Source organism: Chaetodon trifascialis, chromosome 7 (assembly GCF_039877785.1).
Source record: "Chaetodon trifascialis isolate fChaTrf1 chromosome 7, fChaTrf1.hap1, whole genome shotgun sequence".
NCBI classification, from domain to species: Eukaryota; Metazoa; Chordata; class Actinopteri; order Chaetodontiformes; family Chaetodontidae; genus Chaetodon; species Chaetodon trifascialis.
In genome coordinates, this window is record NC_092062.1 from 21437644 (window position 1) to 21459200 (window position 21557).

Genomic DNA, 21557 nt, shown 5'->3' on the forward strand with positions numbered 1-21557 from the left:
GAAACCCTCCAGTCTCTTTGAAGACACAAATCTGCACAAGAAGAATATGTGTCAACTGTTAATTTGCTTTTTCTGCCGTAACAGAACACTCTTTGACCTCTGATCACCATCGGCGGCTTCAGAATTTGCACCTCAGACAGTGTGAAAATAAGAGGGCGACACTGGAGGGGAACTTGGAAATGGAACAGAGCAGGAGGGAACCGAGCGGCATGTTTTAAACTGTGGGACTTATGAAGATGTAATTACATTGGCTGTAAAACACTTGGGTATAGGGATTAGACCTAAACCAGATAATGCCTTCGCTATGCTAGTATGCTCCCTGCTCCAGAGAAAAATAGGGCAAAATGAATTGGAAGTTATTCTGTTGCAGAAGGAAAAAAAAATCTCATCAACAGAGTCTGCTGGAGTCTGCAAATAGATACACGAGGAGCTGTTTCCTTTTGATTTGATTTTGCTGACTGCCACTGGATTTGTATTTTGCCATTCATTAATGAATGTTTATTGATTTTGGCATCTGCTGTGCTGGAGTTTATATGAGCTAATCCCAATTCTGTGCGCGGAAACGAACAGCAGAGGGCGGAAGAATCATCTGCTTCCACGTACCTCACCACTACATCAAAGCCGCCTGAGTTGGATACATTGTGGAGCAACTTTTTCAGGTTGAATGTCGCTTTTCTGTCGATAATATTCTCAAACCTTGCTGGTAATTTGACTGTATGCATTTCGAGCGGTGGCTGCAAACTGATCAAGGTCACTTTGAGGCATTGTTGGGTGTGGATGAACGGAGCTGATACTTCTCAGCTGTTGTAAATGTAGCTATATAGAAATATTCCTGGATGTGCTTTCGGGTTTTCTAGAGGAAAAAAATGCTGCGCACTTTAAAGGCCATCTAGGTGCAAGTCGTGTTTTCCAAGGAAAAACGCTTTTGGCGATTTCAACAAGTTGCTCCCAGCCCCCCCCCCCCCGGTCCTCCTGCCATCGCTGGTCCTAATTGGGTTTTTGGGCTGTGACGCCTCTCAGCCTGATGACATCACCCAGTCAGTCACACACAGTCGGACAGCCGCGCGCTTAGAGGAACTATTTGTTGGTGTAGAGAGAGATAGAGAAGGAGCGCGCGACAGCACGTCGTTACGTCCGGAGCACCAGCTGAGGGAGATTTTCACCTGTGCGCCGCCGGGACGAATTCACCGGGATTTCCATTCATTTTAAACAGCCTACAAGGCGCAGTGAGGGACGAAAACCAGAACCTCTGTCGGACCCCTGAGCTTGTCCCGCTGCCACGCAAGTTTTTTGTTTTTTTTTAATTTTTATACGTATATTTTTTCTTTCCTTCAATGACTTGAGGTTTTCCTCAGAAACTGACCCGCGTTTGAAGGCTCTCAATTTCACACTTGTTCCGGAGGGACCGAGCGCCTGGTTTCAAAGAGGACCGTAATCAACCATGGCGAGACATGACGCCCGAAATTGGCATGACTGCTTAAAAATGACCGGACTGCTCTGCCTGCTCGCGTCGATACTTCTCCAACACGGTAAGAAAAGGAGCACTTGTAAAAACTTAATGGTGTCCTGCTCCTTGTCAGCAGCGCCCCGCTGTTCATTTGCTTTCTTTAATTATTTAAAAGGAGATAAATTTAAACCTGAACACCACCTGTCAGGGCGGTGACAGGAGCAGAAAATCCGGCAGGTGATTTCCCTCCTCGCTGCGCTGACGACGTGTTCAGCTTGAAGATTTAAAACGTCAAATACGTAATATCTCCCAACACCGTGAACTTACAGCTCTTCTTTCATCCTCATTCTTTCTGTTTTCGGCCATGAATCATCTGTGTCGCTCTTTGACCCGAGTTTCGGTCGGTGACTCAACGCCATGTTTAGTTTTCTAAGGTGTGGCTCTGGTGGAGGAAGGTGTTTTTATCCCTCAGGTGCTCCCGGCAGTGCCCTCCTCTCTTTAAACTGAGTCACTGTACCAGTCTGTCCTTGGTAGCTACTCTTCCTCTAAAGCCACCCCTCTCCTCCTCCACGTCCCCCCTGCTCCTTTTCTCCCCTCTGTCCGCACATCATCCTCTATTAGTTACAGTTCAGTTGAGAAAAATGGGGCTGGAAACAGCTCTTAATGTACACTGAGAGAAACAGACGGCGGCAATGACGGACACTCAATCATCGCCACCGCTGACAAATCCTTTAACCTATGCTGGCTTTCTGTTTTAGTTGTAACTTCTTGCGGTTTCTTCCCAGTGAACCACTCCCATGTAGGCCTCCATTGTCGTTGCACAAGTTAACAGGGCACCTGGCAACCTGTTCACACAGGTGAATTATTCAGGTGTTTTCCAGGCCAGTTCAGTGTAGGTAGCCTACAGGTGCTGCTAACCACAGCGAGGAGGCCCAAATATGAGAGAAAACATTTGTGGCATGCACTTAACCTATTAACATATGAATGTGTGGCGTGGCGTGAAACCAGTTCAACATTTTCTCCGCTGCCACGCTGGGCCAGCTATTTGTTTTGTGCTGTAATTGGGGCATAAATGTAGGGCTAGATCAGGCACAGCGAGTGTATACATTTTCAGGAGTGTACAGTAATGTAGATGATTGCAGTGGTGTTTTAATCGTGACTCCTTAGCACAGTCACTCTTTTCACTTATTCATGCAGTGGACCTTTTTTTTTGTCCAAATTCATTTTCCAGAGCATGAAGTGCTCTTAGGGGAGGGAGAAAAGTGGGGAGGGGGGGGGACAAAACAAAAGGTTTTACATATTTATGAGTGAGGAAAAACGCAAGGCTTAACCAGTGCAAGCAAAAACGCTGCTTTTGAGTTTCCCTTTTATTTGTGTAATTTGTTTTTTCCTGACGTGAACTTCTGCCCTCTTTTTGGGTTATCGTTACGCTAACTTCAGCTGCAGCTGTGGAGGTAAACTCGTCCACTTTGTACTTTTGGTTTCCCACTTCCTCTCAAGCTGTGACAGCAACCACTTACCTCCACCCTCGATCCTGCGTCTCAGAGTGAGAGAGGTGATTTAATTCTGTGCAAAGTTTTCAGTGTAATATGGCCTAGCCGTGGGCTGTGATGTTAAAATTCAACCACTGAATTTGATGGGTTTTTAATTAAGGTAGGCTTCTCTAGTTACACACATATATAAGATTTAATAGAAGCTTGCAGGTGGGGGTCCAGTTTAAGCTCTGAAATTACATTATAATACCACCCCCACCCCCCAAGTCAAGGTTGTGAGGGACCATCGATGTGGGTCAGAAAGGCTTGGCCCATTACCATGGAGATGTTTTTATTGGAAGAGGGGTGGGCTTATGTGAGGGGGAGTTTGGTGTGGGGGCTATGAGGCTATGGCAGCATTGTCTTTATGGCTGAGTAAGCTGCGTGCGTGCAGGGGGTGGCTGCCTGGCTGGCTGGCTGGCTGCCTGAGAAACTGGTGGGCATGCGGGGGTCAGGGCCGGGGGAGGAGGCTGCTTCCCTCTCTTACTCACAAATACACCAATGTTTGTCTTTGTATACCTGAAAGCCTCCAGCGAAGCTAATTCAGATGCAAAGCTACTCTTGATGGCTCTCCTCAGTTTCGAGGAAACAGGTGGCTTTTCGGCAGCCTGCTGCAGTGCGCAGGGTTGTATCCGACTTTCTGGATTGGCCGGAAAACCGAACGGGCAGCAACTGATTAAGACAGCCGACGCCCCACCTCCCCCCTTTCCCTCCCGCCACTTGAAACCCTCGTCTCCTCCCGCCATCCCTCGCTCCCTCCCCCACCTCCACCGTTGAGTACATACAGAGGCCTTGTTCTTGGCCCTCTTTTTATTTTCAGCTATCTTTCATTCTCTCCTGTCTAGTGCTGTTGTTTGAGTGACGGCAGTCATTGGTTTATTTGAATGGCCTCCCTCCCCCGTCTCCCAGCCTCTCTTTGGACCGAAGGCCATGCTGTTTATGACAGGAACAACATGCAGACAGACAGGAGAATAAACCACATGTGACCTCACCACGGTCTGTCACCACGGCTGTAGGATTTCTCGTTGGCCGGAGCTGCATTAGCCCCTCTGACGTTGGGTGTTATTCATCTTGCGTAGTCATAACAGCACATGTCCTAATGGCTCGTGAAAATACTGGAAATTTTCCAGCGTTTTCTGAACACCCTGCTCACACACAAACACACACACACTTAGACAATCAGTAACTCTGATGAAGCGATATTTCTTTTGGCAGTCCTTCTCGTGCAATATCTCAAAGTATTAGCTCCAACTTTCTCCCTGCACATGCGGAGTTGCTGTGTGAACAGTGTACTCCTGCCAAGCCTGGGACAATTCATCATTACAACAGAGAGCACATTATGCTCTGTCTCTTAAGAGAAATGTAGTTGATGGATCATGAATGGAGTTTTTTTTTTTTCCCTCCCTAATAAAAGAAGAAGAAAGTAAGTCCTTAGTATCTCATTAGTCCCAGTGGAGTGAGGATCTTCGGTCTTGTTTTTGGTTTTTGTGTTAATGGCTGTTGCAGTTAGGTCCCATCATTATGTAAATGAGCTGTCCTCGCCCCTTCGCACTGGCCCTGTAAATGTCAGAAGGATTTTGAAAAGGTCAGGTGTGCGTGTCTATATGTGTGTAAGAAAATCTTGTTTTGGTCGTGGCATGTGCTAATTCCTACACACATACACACACATTGACTGAGGGACCTTCCCGTTTAAATGACACATCAATAACCTCCTCCTCCTCCTCCCCCCACTCCTTATAATCACCATTAAGAGTTCGTTGATTCAGACATAAAAGTGTGCTTGAATTTATAGCTTAATGGAGACGTGAGTGTGATATCAAGCGAGTGTGTGTGTGTGTCCACGTGGACACTGTTTGGCAAATGTGGTCCCGTTAATTTGAAATAACTAAACTGTATAAAGACTGATGCAAATAATTGGCATTTCACCAAATGAGCCTAATGATTTAGACAGCTTTCTGTTATTACCTGTTGTTTCACCTGGTGAGCTATTGAGGAAAAAAGTGATTTCAGCTTAGTGGTTATAATGGTCGTCTAGAAATGAAGTACCTCTCATCCAGCAATAAACTAGCGATGAATGGAAAGCTTTTTAATAGATGTATTGAAAACATTTTAGCAGCAGGCGCTTTTCATTTTTAAAAACCTTTTTAAATGGGAGCTGTATTGATTAAAATTACGTTGATCCTCCGCATCTTGCGCGGTTTTAGATATACAGGTATTTTGAAAAATGAGTTTCAGTTAAATGGCTTTGCTCTGTAGACTTTTCATTACCAGTGACCAGAAACACAAAGGATCCATCAGGTTTATTGTTGACTTGGCAAATATTATTAGACAGGACGGATGGATCTGAAGAGAGGGAGGTCGATGAGCACGAGTCACTGCATCTTGTTGTGTTTTAGGCTGCGGTATTAGACCACAAACACAATTGAGTGCTCACACACACACACACACACACACACACACACACACACACACACACACACACACACACACACACACACACACACGTACACACACAACGGGTGATGAATAAGGACAGAAACCTGAGGCTGTGCTGTAAGTCAGATGACATTCCAATAATAGGGAGGGGCCGCCACATCGCAGAATGACAGTGCATGTGTGCATTACTGTTTCCTTCAGGAAGTAGTGTATCATCCCCTCATCAGCAACCCTGTTATCTTCCACAGACATCAGATCTGGGGACATCCTTTTTTATCGCTCCCTGCTCATTTAACTGACTCTCTTTGAGGACGCTTTTCCTCCAACTTGTAAGTAATGATAGTGGCTTTCCTGCAGAGTGAGAGCCAAAACCAGGAGCTCAGTGACGGCTCCATCACTGCGTCGGAAGTCACCCCTTTGGCCTCCGCCTACATGTTCATGCCGGATGGTTGGTGGCCTGTGTTGAGGTCACGCTGAGGGGCCCCCCCACAGGGATGTTTGTGTTTGGCTCCCGGAGTTGCCAGACTCCTGGAGTCAGTCCCATCTGATCCAGAGGAAAATGAGCAGAAATCCTCGTCTCAGAAAGAATGCCAAATTCCATTAATATGAATAGAGGCAGCTGAGAGGTTTCCAAAAACACAACTGTGCAGGGGTCAGTGATGTTCTTGGCAGAGCTGTTGGGTTAAACTGCTATCTACATGAAATCTGCGTGCATTAGCTCACACACTGATACGAGTTCACCGCGAGAGACCATTCCATAATGTACTCTCACCACCCACATGTTTCTAGATAATGGGAGAGTTTTAAGACTGTACTATTTACAGAAGTAGCATGCCAGCAGCTTATCTTGTATGAAAATGCTGCAAGGCATGTGGCTTACTTTATTTTTCAGTCACACACACATTTCCACACCATTAGTCAAGATACCTTCTGCCAAATCTGCATTTCCCTATGTCAAACAAACCCCAGATGGAATTTAGAGAGATGCAGGTCAAACCCATTCCAGCTCAGCCAATGCAGAGAATGAGCGGCAATTCCAATTGAAGATCCATTGAAATGCAGCCAAACTCTTTAAAGTAAAATCCCCTTAATTAACTAGGCTTGGGAGATGGGTGTCTGTGTGACCCCGCTGTAGTAAAATCACCGAGGAGGAGCAGCGAGGGAGGAGCGGTGAGTGGGGGTTGAGGATGTCGACATTTTCAAATTCCACACCGCAGCATCTTGGCAGAGGGGACGGAGGAGGATTTCAAAAAACTGTGTGAGGGAGTGAACCAGGGAGGCCAAGAATTATCAGCTCATTTGTAATTTAGTCGCACCTCCCTCCTCTTCCTCTCCCTCTCTTTAAGCTTGAGACACATATTTAACAGCCTTCCATTGTGGACAGAAAAGGGCTGCTTGCACTAACCCTTCTCTTTTTTATTGTTGTTACCTGACCTGTTCACTCTCCTTGTCATCTTTCTCCTCTTTCTTCTGTCTTTGTCACATTCTTTCATTTCTGAAATCCTCCCCGTTGTGCACTCAGCAGATCTCTGTGCAACTCAGCACTGAGGCCCTTGACTGTGTCCTCCTCAGCGTGTCCCTACATGTGCACGCACACACACACATGCACACAACAGCTCATTAGCAGTCACCTTAATGTGTCTAAATGTAGTTTGCGAGGTGGAAGGTGGTTTGCGTTATTGATCCGGTATTGAATGGTGGATGATGCAGTGCCCTTATGTGATATTGAAAACATTTAGGCCTCGCTCTATCGGCATGACAGCGCCATGAAACATCTTCCTCTCCCCTCCTCCTTTGCTAATCCCTCTCTGTGTCCTCTCTGCCCCCAGCTTGTGAAATGTTGAGTCGGTTTTGCTGGTACGACCTCTTCTGCGGCTCTTTTCATGCATTTTTATTTTTTATTTTTATCAACATGTGTGACCAGCAGCATCGCAGCTGTTTTGTCCATTTTGTTACCTGCCTGCACGCCCTCTTCTCCGCTATGAACACACACAGACACAGACATGCTGCATCTTCATCACATCTGACTTTGACAAGGTCATGTCAAATTCACACTTATCAGAGGCAGTGGACACTAGGCTGGCTAGAGGAGGAAATTGAATTTGCTGTGACAGGGTCTTGTTGGGGACTCTGGGAGTTGGATATAAACTCATGCTCTCCCAAAACCATCTGCACACCAACTGCTTTCAATTCAGTCAGCTTTCCTCTCGATCCCAGCAGATTTATCTGAGGAACATGGTCAAATTACACACTGTAACGTAGAGAAAATGTAGTATTCATCCACAGATATAATCTCAGAAATAGGAGACAAGAACTGAATACGCCATTGCCGAGATAATGTACAACAGGCTTATTTTTCACGTGCAGGGTGTTCAGCCCTATGCCACTGGTATCAGCGCTATCTCTTGTTTCTCTTCTTGTTTTAAAAATATGTCGCCATGCTACGCTGATAAACAAGCAACGCAATCGTCATTGGTCCCCAGAGCCTTGAAATGGCAGGAGCATTTAAATCCTCCCCTCAAGCAAACGGCGCATTAAGGTCAAATGGAGGCAGCAGGTTTATTCAGTTATCAGGCCTGTGTTTTGTCAACAGGGTGTGCCTGGGTTTGTTTGGTGTGGCTCCTTAGGGAGAGCAGGTCCTCCTTTCGTTTGAAGCAATTTGTCTCGTTCATCTCAGCTGATTGCCTGCTCCCAGGTCGGCCACTCGCCCCTCGCTGCCACTCTCTGCCCACGTCACATTTGCGCCTTCACTTCCACTCCTCCATCATGATTTGTTCTTTCCCCGTCTCTCTCTGTTCACGTCCTCTCGTAATGCTCCAACTTCCCTCTCTCTGTAATTTGGTCGGCATAATTGATCCATCTGCTCAGTAAACTGCTGTCTCTTTACTGTATCTCTTTTCCTCCACTCCTCCTGTTCTTTGTTCTCCTTCCCTCTGTTCTTAGTCATCAATCCCTCGTTTCTGCTTCTGTAATTGGAATGTCTGTTGCCTTCCTCTATCCTCTTACTCTCCCTTTCCCCTTAATCTGCCTCTCTTCTTCTCTTCTGTAGCTTTCCTCTACTCCCTGTCCCACTGTCCAATTCCCCAGTTGTCTCTTCCACCTATGTCAGCCCCAGAGTTTCTCTTTAAGCCTATCCCAACTGCCTGTGTTACTTTTCCTGTCCTACTCTCATTTGCTCCCTCTGTCTCTTCCTCTTCTCTCCTCTCATACCTCCTTAAGAGCCCCCGCCCTCCCTACAGACATTTGTATTGCAGGCATCTGTACCATCCTACCTCCCTTAACAAGGTCTTCTGTTTCTTTTCTCTTCTCCACATCAGTCATTCTCTCTCTCTCACACACTTCTCCTCCTCTCCCTCTTTCTCTACTAATGGCCAAGAACACCTCCTCCCACTCCACCCTGGTGGGCATTTTTTGAAGGTTAAGTTGCTGTGACACTTTTTCAGTGTTTCACCCCACCTCACCCCTCCGCCGATCATCTCGCCCCCCCCCCCCCCCTCCGTCCGCCTCCCTCGCCCAGGCTGCGGAACGGCGCTCATCACCACCACTTCCTTGCAACCCCGAATGCACACGCCGAGCACAAGCAGCGCGTACGCTGTAGATGCACGCACACAATTCCCAGTGATGTTGGGCTGATTTGATGGTTGAATCACTTGATTACTGTATAGAGGACAGGAAAGGGGAAGTGACAGAACAAAGTCAAGTAAGCGAGTGAGCTGAGCATGAGAGGTAAGGCGGGGAAATGGAAACAGATGCAGGATTTTATTTCATTTCAGCAGAGCTAACCTGTCGTGCAGTGCTGGGATCAGGCTGACAATGTCCACTCCCCTGCTGCTAGATGCTGTCACACACTCATCTCCCCTGCAGGCAGTTACTAGGCCAGTAATGGAGCTTGACTCATCTAACAAGAATCTCACACTGAAGTTGAAAGAGGGTTACATTTGAAGAGTTAATTCCAAGTATACAGTGTTGTACAATTTAATACTACAGCAGAAAACCAGCTTTGTGACACGCTTGCTGTTGCTGTCCTCTCTAATGGGGTTTAAAATAGTCAGTGCTCCAGCTTTTTAAATTATAGCAGAGATAAAATGGTTAGTGGTGAAATCAATTTGTCAACAGTAACTTCATGGGAAAGTATTTTGATCAATCGTGCCAAACATTTTCTGGTGCCAGTTTCTTAAATGTGGCGATTCTCTGCTTTTCTTTTTTTTTTTTACATAATTGAAAAGTGAAAATCCACTGTTAACCAGGCAAAACAAGCAATGTGAAAATGGACTCTCACACCATGGGCTCTGGGCGGCTGCGATAGACTTCTTCCAAAACAAGATGAAACAATAAATCAAGAAGACAGCTGCCAGATTAATTGATAATTCAAATAAATCCTTGTTGTGGCCCTAAAACATAACACAGCTTAGTTTTCGGGTCTGTGCTATCAATACATGTGCGGAAGTATATGTTCCTTGTTTTCAAATGGAGGATATATCTTATTTTGGGTCGCAAATCTTGGCTAACACTGTCACAGTACACTTTCGCCTGTATATTTAGCATACATTTACACATGAGGAGCTAAGCATTCAGCAGCAGCAACCTTGAGATGTTGTTTTTAGTCCAGGCAGTCAGCTGGCTGCTGCTAGACAGAGTGATGCACTCGGTGTTACTGAAAACAGAGACACTATTGTTCTCAGCCCAAGCTTAGAGACCCTCCTCCTGCTTCCTCCCGTCAGACTCTACCCCCCTAATCCAGGTGAGCCGAGAGAGACGTTGAAAAGGCCATCTATTGTCCTCCCTCCCCCTTCCTTTTCCTCCCTCTGCACCACACCTGTATCAATGGACAGACCTGCCTTTGAGTGGTGGCCCTAGAGAAAAAGTGGCTCTGTAACAAGAGATGATTGGGTAGTTTTTCTTGAAATGGAGGCTGATGGAGGGGCTTTTATTGTGTAGAGGGACCGCTATGGTGCCTTTTTAACAGGTTTTCTTGGTACGCAAGGCTCTGATTCGCTCCTCAAAGGACGTTTGTATGCAGAAAGTCAGATATTTGCCAGTTCCCATGCAATAGGCATGTATCAAACACTTGCTTGTAGCTTGGCTGCTTGCTGTTTTGGCGTTCTATTTTGGCCTCTTTGGGAAGAGCTTGGAGGGAGGGGATGAGAGAGGAGAGGGTAAGAGACGGAGAGAGCAAAAGAGACACTATCTTCTCTGCTGACTAGTGCTTGTCACCGAGGCCCTCTGGGTGTACGCTCGCTCCCTCAGGTTGCTGGGAGCCATCTCCTGAACCCTCCTCCTTTTTTTTAAAAGCTTTTAAAGGAAACACTTTAACCGCTTACTTCTGTCCTTTCCTCCTCTCTTCCCACTTTCCTCTTCTTGTAACAGGCTCGCGGCTGATTCGTGCACCAGTGATTCATGAATTTATCTCTGGCACGGCACAGTCATGCCGGGTGCATGCAGTGGATGTGTGCGTCGAGTGTGCGCCGGCGTCTGAGCGACAGAAGAAGGTTGCGCGCTTGCGGGGGGAAAGGTAGAGAAGGAGGAGAGAGGGAATGGGCTGTGATGCCAGCCGTGATTAGAGCAGTAGCACTCGCCGTTTAAACACACATTTAAATAGACACAGCCTCGGGATGATGGGGGGTCGGGGGGCGGTGTGAGGAAGAGGATGTGGTTCCTCTGCTTGTGTAAACTAACAAAAGTATTCACAATTGTTCTGGTTTTAAATAGAAGTCCCTCAGGCTCCACCTGCCAACTTTCCCTTGTTCATTTGTTTGTCTCTCTTTCTCCTCCAGTCTCACCCTCCATGTTTCTTTATTTTGACACAAAATTGCTTTATCTGGCATGGATTATTGATGTCCTCCATAGATGTTTCCCTCCATGCCGCCCCCCTCCATCCCTCTCCTCTGCATTCTTTTACACGACTCCTTCTAGTGTGTCCGCTCGTTTGGCTGTCATCCCTGTGCCAGCCAGTTCCCTTCTTCTCTTCCAATTTATCTCCTCCTCCTCATTCCTTCCAGATGACTCCCTCCCTCCCTTTCTCCTGTGTCTCCCGTCATCACCTCAGCCCATTGTGGGTTTGCTCCCCCCCCTCCCCATTTTTTTTTTTCTCTTCCTTTTCCTCTCTGAACTTGACTTGGCCTGTTTGTCTGAGGTTTGACTGTCCTACTTTGATTTCTTCTCCCTCCCCCCCTTGCTCTCTGCTCCTCCCCTCCTCTTTCTTGTTTATTTACATAGAGATGGATGGAGGTAGGGCTGTCAGGATGGATTGATGGATGGCGCGAGGCCACGGGTGAGAGGATCTGGGCGTTTGATGGACGCTCCTGTCAGTCAGGATACTACTTAAAGAATTGGCTGGGTCGTTATTGTAAAAAGGTTCTTCTGTGGAAGACTTGTTGGCTTTAATAAGATATTCATCTCGCTCCTCTTCGCGCTGCTTTCCTTTTTTGTACCCATGGATCTAACATCAGTGTAGCCTGAAATGTCCCAATGAGCTAAAAGTAAGCCATTCTTTAGATGTACATTGACATTTTAGAACATAGAACCCATCAACAGGCGCACGCTGCTGCACCGTCTGCACGTCTGCCCTTTCAGAAAGCTCGTCCCTCGTAGATGACATAATTATGCAGTGTCAACGTGTGACAAGCTGAGCTTAGCTGCATTAGAAGAATTAATATGCACGGCGTAGGAGGGAGCCTGTCCATGATCTTCTAATGCTTATAGCCACTCAGTTCCCTCCGCTCGTCTTGGGAAGCCATCACATTCTGGAGCAAGTTATCTCTAAAGCCATCAAGCCTAATGTTCAACTGTCTTTTTTTCCAATGGTAGTAGGTTTTAAGACTCGTATAATCTCCGTTGCATTCATTTGTCAAGTGTAATGAATGCACTTAAGTTTCTGCTTGGTCGATTAATGCTGACACCAGGGTTAACTGGCTTAAAAGAATCAGATATAGGCTATGATATCATAGTTAGGCTCATCTGATTACATATTTTATGCATAATTCAATATCAGACTGGATTTCTATGGAAGTGCTAAACCTCAGTCGATTTTAATGTGACACTTTGATTCGATTCCAGCTGAATACACGTTTTATTGGTTATTGTTATTGATGTATGTATAATCCATTGATTTAAATGTAATTTTGGAGCCTTTCCTTCCTTCTCAGAGGTGGTGATAGAAAACGCATGCGCTTCTTAGAAAACTTGATGTGAAAAAACTTTGAAGAAATTAGACACACAGCACAAAATGTAAAACAGAATTACAGTGCAAGAGCAGAACAGTATGACTGTACATGAGTTTATAGTACCAAAGAGTCTTGAGTCCACCAGTGCAGCTGATGTACTGTGCCATATATCATAACGTCAAGTATACAGGTCAGCGCAGTGAGTCTGTAGCCTGAGATGTTGCAGAACATACAGCTTGAAATATTACAGCAGCACTCTGGCTTAGGTGATAAACTGTCGACAGAAGTGAACTCAAGTGCTATTTGATTTTGCTTTTGCATTTGTGGCGCATGGTTATCTCAACTTCAGCCAGTAATCACTTGATGCTTTGATCTTTAGCAAAGCAGCGGCGTCACACATTTTTTTTTTCCAGTATTTTATTATCTACTGGGCAAGTAACGAGACCAGTCATACACTAAGCTGTTCAACTGTGCCCTATCAGTAAATACGGTATGTGTCAGAAATATCTGGAGCTGAAAGTTGGTTTCATGCAAAAATAACAACCACTTCCTAGTTTCAGCTTCTCAGTTGTGAGGATTTGCTGCTTTTCTGTGTCTTATGTGATAGTAAAGTGAATGTATTTGGGTTTTGGGCTGTTTGATACGTGATATGCAACATTTTTCACTATTTTTTGACATTTTGCATGCTGTACAATGAATCCTTTACTTGGCAGATGAATTGATAATGAAAATATTTTTTTTGTTTCTGCCCTAGAAATATAATTGTTTTCATAATAAAAGCAGAGGAATCTCATTATTGCAGATACCAGGGGCACACAGTATTTACAGTGGGCACAAGTGCTAAAAAGGCTGTTTGGAAGACTTTTGCCACAATTTTAGGCTTTGACCAGCCCAGCACCAAGTCATCAGATCAAACCCCAAACCTCACTTGCGCTGACTCTGTAATGGCAGAGGTGACAGGAGGAAGAGTGCTGCAGAGATCATGTGAATGGCATGCAGTGGGATGAGCAAGGGGAAGAGGCGAGTGCAGGCCACGCTGTTAGAGGTAAATGTATGTTGGCAGTAGCCAAAGGGAGAAGAAGAGTGAGAGCACAATGGCGAGAGGAGAGAGAAGCCTGTTAGTGAACCATCAGTGGTGGTAATGAGACACAGGTGCAGCCCATGGAACCACATCCCCTATCAGAGAGGAGGATGGGAAGGCTGGAAAGTAGTCAAAGATGGTGCAGAGCTGCAAGACAGAAGGCTCAACGCACCATTTCACTTTGATAGAACATTATTACTTATTAGCATGCGCACCCCCGTAGGAGTTCTTGAACAATCACCCGAAAACAGTAGGCACCCTGGGGACGTGTCATTACTCTGGGCGCCCAGGCTTTTTCTAACTCTCCATTCATTTGCATCTATTTTGAGCGCCTTGTAAAAAAATCATAAGTGCGACACATTAAAAACAAGCATGACATGCCGCCACATCATAGGAATAATTCTGGGTCTTTGTTTGTAGTTCATCACCGGCTCTGATCATTTCATTTAGACTTGGTTTTCAAACATATGCTAATGAACGAGGAGCCAGGAAAAGCCAGAGCTTTGCAACACTGCAACCGATTTCAGCACTTGATTGTTAATGAACTCATATTTGGGTTTGCTTGCTAAAAACAGAAAATGTTGGAATAGTTAGAAAAGCTGCTTCGGAAATTGGTTAGCAGATGCAAAGAGAAAAAGATTAAGGAGCACCGAGGGGAGAATGTAAGGTGACAGATTGAGATAGGAGAGAAAGAGGAACAGAGGAAAGAAGGGCACAAGCTGCACAGGAAAAGGTGTTAAGACAGTGTCGGGGGTATTGAATCAGAGGGGTGTGCGCGAGGATGTGTGCAGCAGATACACACTCCTGCCGCAGGCAAGCTGGGGTGACTGACTACTGTTGCTGCTGTACTTGTTTTTCTTCACCAACTTTGAGATCAGTCAAAGGCATGGAGCAGATGGAAGGTTGAGGAAGGGAGGAATCCCCACAGTAAACAAGTGTGTGTGTGTGTGTGTGTGTGTGTGTGTGTGTGTGTGTGTGTGTGTGTGTGTGTGTATGTGTGTGCGGGCATGCGTGATGTAGAGAGAGTAAAAGTGCAATCCAGAGCAGGTGCGGTCAGCAAGCGCAAGTGGGCGCATGGTTTGTTTGAATGTGAGACATCAGAGAGATGAAGAGAATGGCCTTTGTATTCAGCCAATACTGCGTGAGTAAATATTTTGGAAGGGCATGCTGCGTCGGTAGATTGTTCTTTCAGGCAGCGGGGGTGACAACGGAGGAGGGAGAGATGAGAGGGAAGGAGACGGCGAGCTAAAGGAAACTGTGAAGCAGCAGCTATGTTTATTCCACCACGCAGAGACGTGAGCACAAACTGAGCTTTGTCCCGCGCCCAGGCTAACTTAATGTTAGAGCTAGCTGTGAGACCTCGGAGAGACGCGAGCATAAACTGCTTTGCTCTTTCCCCTTCATTTGCTGCCAAATGACATCGCTTACTCTGCTACGGGGTTGCCCTCGCTGCCAGTGGCTGCTATCATGAATGAACAATGTGTACTTCTCAGGGTCCCCACCTCTCCTCGGGGTGCTTCTCCACAGGCCGAAGGTGTACGCCACAGGACATGAATGCTTGGCGGAAGATGGTGCTCACGCTGAGGCAGCCTTGTTAGAGCGATGTTTGATGTGTCTTATTTTCCACTGTGCTAACATGGTGTGAGGAGAATAAACACGTGAAGCACATGTGCACGCCAAACATGCACGCTGCAGCGTGACCTCCACGCTGCCCCGTAGTGTCGCATGTATGTTTTTGTTTTGTGTTTTGTTTTTTTTTTTGCTATTGTATTCAGTCAGGTTTGTCTCCAGTGGGGGATGAGCGGTAAGAGGGGTCATTCATTCATCTCACGCACACACACACGAACACACACACACCTCCCTCACAGGCCTTTCATCTTCACTCTCACAGGCTTCTCTTGTTCTGTCAGTCTCACTGAAGAGAAAGACGGCGAGAGGGAGAGAGATGGAGGAAGGATGTCAGGGAAGGGGTGAGAAAGAAAAAGGACAACATGCGATTCGAGTTTCCTGTTCCCTGCAAAATCATCTACCAACCTGCCCCACCCTACTCCATCACCTCCATTTGAGGAAAGAGTAACAGGTCGCTGAAGCTCTTTCTGCTTCTGTGCACCCTCCATCTCTTTAATTGTATCCTTCTCATCTCATCCTCTCGTTGCCTCGCCTTGCCGCCCCCCCTCCTCTTCGTTCCACTCTTCCTCTGTCCATCCCTCGCTCTCCCTGGGGCTTGCCTCAGTGGGTCGGTTCCAGTCTGTCTGTTTGCTGATGACTCCACTTGGAGCAGATGTGATGCTCAGCAGCTGTTGCTCTGCTCTGCAGCATCACCCCCGCCAACCACCACCACAAACACCCCTCCGTATCTTTCTCTGCCTGCCCTCCAATGTCTCTTATGTTCTTATTTATCAACACGTCTTTTTGTTCCCCGCTACGCCGGTGCTTTATATTCAGTTCTCAGATCTGCTTTGTCTTCTCCGACCAGCCTCACCAATTCGCTTCACTTTCCAGCCTCCCTGATGCAGCCGTTAACGTTCAAAGCATATTAGGGTTTTTTTTGTATAACAATAAGTCTGGAATCTCTGCCACATGAATACCAACTGTCACACTGTGATCATGTGAAACAAATGCTGGCCACTGATGGCAGTATTGCAGAGGGCACAGGGAGGGTATTGTTCCACCATAAATCTGGTGAAATGAGAAAGATGTGAATGACTGTGTTTGTCAATGCGAGCGTGTGTTGTTGTTTATCCACCCAATGACACAGTGTTGTTCAAAGCCAGGCCCAGAGCTAGAATTAGAATATCTATGTTTAGCTTGAAGTTAAGATGTATGGAGACAGAATGGGACTTGGACACTTGAAGAATGATGAAGTGGGTTTTATTTAGGCTAACTCCCATCAGTGGCCCGCGCCTCTTCGGATAGACTTATTAGAGTCTTTATTGGCTCTCTCTGAGTTCATTTGTTCTCCCTCTGTCTCCGTCTCTGTGAGGATTGGCTGGCTGCTGAACTGAGCATCCTCTGACAGGTGCCCTCTTGTCTGAGATGAGAAGAGGGAGAGGAGCTGGAGGAGGAGAGCGGTTGGGGGGGTTCACGTCACTTTGATGACTTCAGCCTAGAGAAATCCGTTTGTGGACAGGCGTGTGGTGTTTGGGTGTGTGTGGCAGGGCGCGTGTTAGAGCGTGTGCATAAGCATGCGTGTGCGTGTCACATCTGTAATTGGGTGCCGCCGCCGTGCTCACAGACCGGCCTCTGATCTTGTGGAAATCTGGGATCAGTGTGGCAGATCCGCCCGCTAATCAGCACTCAGAGCCCTCGCACAGGAATATCAACCTGTGCCGCGCTCTGGAGGCTGGAATATCACCGCGCTCAGGATTTAATCGTTCCAGAAATCCCCTAATGGGAAACGTTACATGCAGTCTAATTTGAGGATGCCGAGATAAAACTTTGTCGTGTGTGTGAGGCTGTGAAAATGATGGTGTTTGTGTGTTCGGTGCACATGACCGAAACGCTGATAAGAGATATCGAGCGCCACTTTGCCCCCGTGCTCTCAGATGATAAGATTACAACAAGGCCAGATCACCAGTGGCTCTCCTTGCACTTTACCCTCGCCGGCCTCTCCTCTCTGTGACTGGTGAGTATTCATGGTGGCATACAGCACAGCGTCATTGGGAAATTCATAAGGGGGAATCATCACTCATTCCTGGTTCCCCTTTGAGGACTGCGCTAATTAGCCGGCGTCTGTGATTAGTTGGCTTGTGTTTGATCTGCTTCACTCCTCTCCCTCTCTGTCGAAAAAGGCTGCCTGCCTGCGCTGCGATTTGGCTGCGAGGTGCACCAAACACACACAGACTCGCAAAGACTCAAAAACAGACACACAAAGATGTACACAGCGGCAGATTTTTTCCCTGCCTTTTGGAGACACTGCAGGTGGCCTCAGAGACACAGTATCATACACCAACAGACAGCCACACACACACACACACACACACAAACACAAACACACACACACGTGAGCTGAACTGCTCCAAACCAAAGCATGCAGCACTCCAGTAGAAAGAGTACAGCTGTTAATATTTCACCACTGCATACCAAGAACTATGTTTACTTTCACTTAGAGAGTTCCAGCCTGTCATTGAAATTCCCCCCAAAAACCTGATGTTACACTGTGCTTACTATGGCAACACAGGACGTGGGTGGCTAGCTGAGAAGTGGATTTACTTAACTTAACCCCGAGTGATTACAGCTAAAGATGGGCGAATTATGAATGTAATTAAATTTGTACAAATCCCCCCTTGCTCCCCTTTTGCATTAGGTCTCAATGGCAAAGCACAGTAGGGGATATCCATGCTGCGTGTAATATGACACAAATAGGAGCAATTCTTTGGTGCGTGACAGAGCACTGTCTAATTACACAGAGGCTGTGATATTGAAGGGCCCGTCTGTCCTTGAAGCTGGCCACTGGAGCATAGCAGGGCCATCTCTGTCTGTTAGTACCCCCGTCTATCTATCCATCCCTCACTTTTCAATCCTTTATCTGTCACTCTGCCTTAAGGGGGTAGATGGTAAACAAAGGCGGCTCCAACCCAGTGTAATGACGACCTGACAGGGGACGGCTCCAGCAGCCTGTGTGTTTTCTGACGTGTGTATGTGTGTGTGAGTGTGTTGTCGTGCTCCTCCTCATGATCTCTTGCAAGTGACTTCAATCTTCTGAGAGTCAGATCAATTGTAGGATCACTGTGACTGCCGAGCCATTACAGGCTAAAATCACGGTTCCTACTGTTACTGAGGGGAGACTCGATCCGCCGCTGTTCGCCTCTCAGACAGGTAAAGGTGTTGAGGAGGCCAAGCTGTTTATCCTCAATACTGACGTCTAGAGAAGTTAGCTATCGCAGACTTTTTCCTCCTGCTTTCAATATGTAACCGTATCTTTAAATAGAAAGCTTGTTTTTTTTTAATTGATTTTAAGATTGGTTTTGATTTTAATTAACCCCATTAATTAACCTCATTGTTTAATAGATGTATTCTATTTATTTTTTTGACTGGCAGACAGCAGAGGTTTCCTATGAATGGCGTTCGATTGGTTGACCTCCTTTACTTTTCATTATGTATAGCGATAACTGCAGAAGCTGTGATCTGTCATTTTTTTGGTCAATGCCACGTTGTTGCCTTCAGGGCACAGAACAGAAACATGGTTCTTTATTCAATTATTGTCAGACTAAAAGTCCAAAACAGAAAGGTATCCAGTTTAGAATGATATAAAACAGATAAATGCTCCAAGAGCACACCATGAGCAGCTAGAGCCAGTAAATATTTGACATTTGTGCTTTTTAAGTAACCTAAAAAAATCAATAGATTATCAAAATAGTTGATTGTTGATGCCGTACTAATTCAGCAAAGCCTGACAGCATTTAGTTTATCAGCAAATTAGTCCAGCAAAGTGTTCATTCATCAGTTAAGGTGGCACCGAAACAGAGCAATAGTTAAAAATGTTGCCAGAGGAGACCGTCTCCACTGAAAATGAGTCAGCGCAGCTCGTCACTTTAAGCGATGTTTTCAGCAATGAGTCTTTTGACCTTCTCCTTTATCTGCAGGTTTCATATCGCCAGAGAACATAAGCAGCCTGAGTATTGTTAGCACAGTTTTGAAGTAAATTGGAGTGAACCACAGACTTGGATTCCTTTGTGACCGGCAAATTGTGAGAAAAGTGATGCGCATACTGACACACAGTTTCAGCTGCTGCCATCAGGGTATTGTTATGCTTTACCTGCTTCTTAGAATATTTTTTTATCCCTTTATCTACTCTGTTTTACTCATTTATTGTAAAGCTTTAACTTTGTTTTGTCTGCTTACTTTTTATGGGTAGATTATGCATATTATTTGAGTTTTTATGCACAGCTGCATGTATAAGGATAGCGTTGTAGCATTGCTCTGTTTCAGTCCTCAGAGGTCCTTGACTGTGGCCTTGCAGCCAGTCGCACCTTTTCCATCTATTTTGTTAGAATTTTATCCAGCAGATTGACTTGCGAGGAAATACCAGGTTAGGCGCCCCTTCATCTTTGATCTGTCTCCTTGAACTGAACCTCTGTCTTTCTATTAGTTGTTCATTCATCCATTCATCCAACCGTCAACATCAAAACAGTACACAGTGTTCCCAAGGCAAGTTGTCATTGTGCCTGTGCTTCAAACAATAATCAGAATTGATCTTAACATTCACTACAAAGGGAAGCTCAACCTCCCCATACCTCCCTGCTGTTTATTACTCCATTGTACCTTAAAGACACTGCAGTCCAAGTTTTCTGTGTCTTTTCCTTTGTTTCCCAGTTTCGTCCCTTCCCTCCTCAGTATCACCTTTCCCCTCCTCTTTTATGGGAGAACTGATAGGAGGTGTGTGTTGAAGTGCAGAGTTTCATCTTACCTGCCTCCTATTGAGGTTTGAAGACAATGGGCCGTTCACCTCCGCCCTCACAGCTCACTGCAGACCTGCGGGAAGGAAACTCTGACTCAAACAATGCAGCTCCTCTGATAGACAAAGCGTGGTTTCTCTCTGCTTTTAATTGCCTCAGTTATCTATTGTCTTCCACTCCTCTATCTTTTTGTTCTGCCTTCCCGCATCCTACCTGTCTGATGTTTGCTAATTGTTGCCATCTTCCCACCACATAGCAGCTCTCATTTGTCCTTATTCAGAATGCAGGTGGACTATACAAACCTTTAACATTTGAGCACATATACTGCTGTGTTGTAGTAATATGAGTCAGAATAAATCTGAAATTTTGCCCCGTGTTAGCAATACTTTCGCAAGAGCAGACACTCTCCACTTTTTTTGCAAGTGGTGGGTGTCATATTTGGAACATAACTCGCCTGTCCTCTCAAATCTTTCCCTGCAGACTTCTTGTCTGTGCTCCTACACAGACCATCAGTAATTCAATCCAGCTGGTTGTCGCTGGTTGTTGTGACGGACACAGTCATCAGTTTATCATAATATTGGTGCGCACCTCCTTGTTTGTTTGTTTGTTTATGGTGCCTGACCTTCTGTCTTCCATATGGCCGGCATTGATTTGGTAACACGCTGTGCGATCCTCCTGACAGACTGTGCTAATAGCCGTCCTACTCATATCACCTTACTGCATTTTAATCCTTTAATGTGCAGCGTAAAATAAATTGGATTGGTCTCTCACCCCCTCAACTATGAATGAGCAGCGTGCTGACAGCGTTGTTGTTGACCAGTGGGCTCGTCAGTAGCAGCCTGAGTGGCAGCCCTGACGCTGTGGGAAGACCAGCTGGGAAATGAAGCCCCCCCGCCCGCCCAAGGTGACGTAAAGGTGAACAACGAAAAACCTGGAAACACAGCTGTGTTTGGGTGCGGGGGTGGGGTTGTCATGGAATTCCTCTCACTTAAACAGGCGACTCTGTGTTTAATTCGGGGAAAGGATCACACCCTGCCCGATATATCCTCTCTGACACCTCGGCAGACTCTCACATCCAAGTGTTGTTAGGGAGGCGAAAATAGGACGCATAATCACATTATGTTAACAACTGACATGCCGAGGGATGGATGTATATGCACACACATACATGGCGGGATGGATGAAGAGATAGAGACACACACACACACACACACACACACACACACACACACACACACACACACACACACACACACACACACACACACACGTCCCGCCTTGGACATTTTGTAGAAGTACCTGGTACTTTACTCCAGCTGTGCACTTCTGACTCGGCCTGATCCTTTAATTCATGGATATTTCCGAAGTGAGATGCTGCCAGACTCTGGATGTGCATACACACACACACACACACACACACACACACACACACACACACACACACACACACTTCCAAAGTAATTCAGAGAGTGATGTCTGAAGGATTTTTTTTTGGCGAGC

At 46.1% G+C, this 21557-nt stretch overlaps 1 protein-coding gene across 3 annotated transcripts in view; it reads left to right on the forward strand.

Moving 5' to 3' along the window:
* Positions 1–587: 587 nt before the first annotated feature.
* The window catches only part of LOC139333580 (nectin-2-like), a 75955-nt gene continuing 54985 nt past the window's right edge, over positions 588–21557 (forward strand). For 2 of the 3 annotated variants that reach the window (XM_070966088.1, XM_070966089.1), the window contains exon 1: positions 1044–1529. In XM_070966088.1, the coding sequence (XP_070822189.1) occupies positions 1442–1529 (88 nt within the window). In that variant the 5' untranslated portion in view covers positions 1044–1441. Of the gene's footprint in view, positions 1530–21557 lie in introns of all 3 variants that reach the window. The other variant, XM_070966087.1, reaches the window with a different exon arrangement.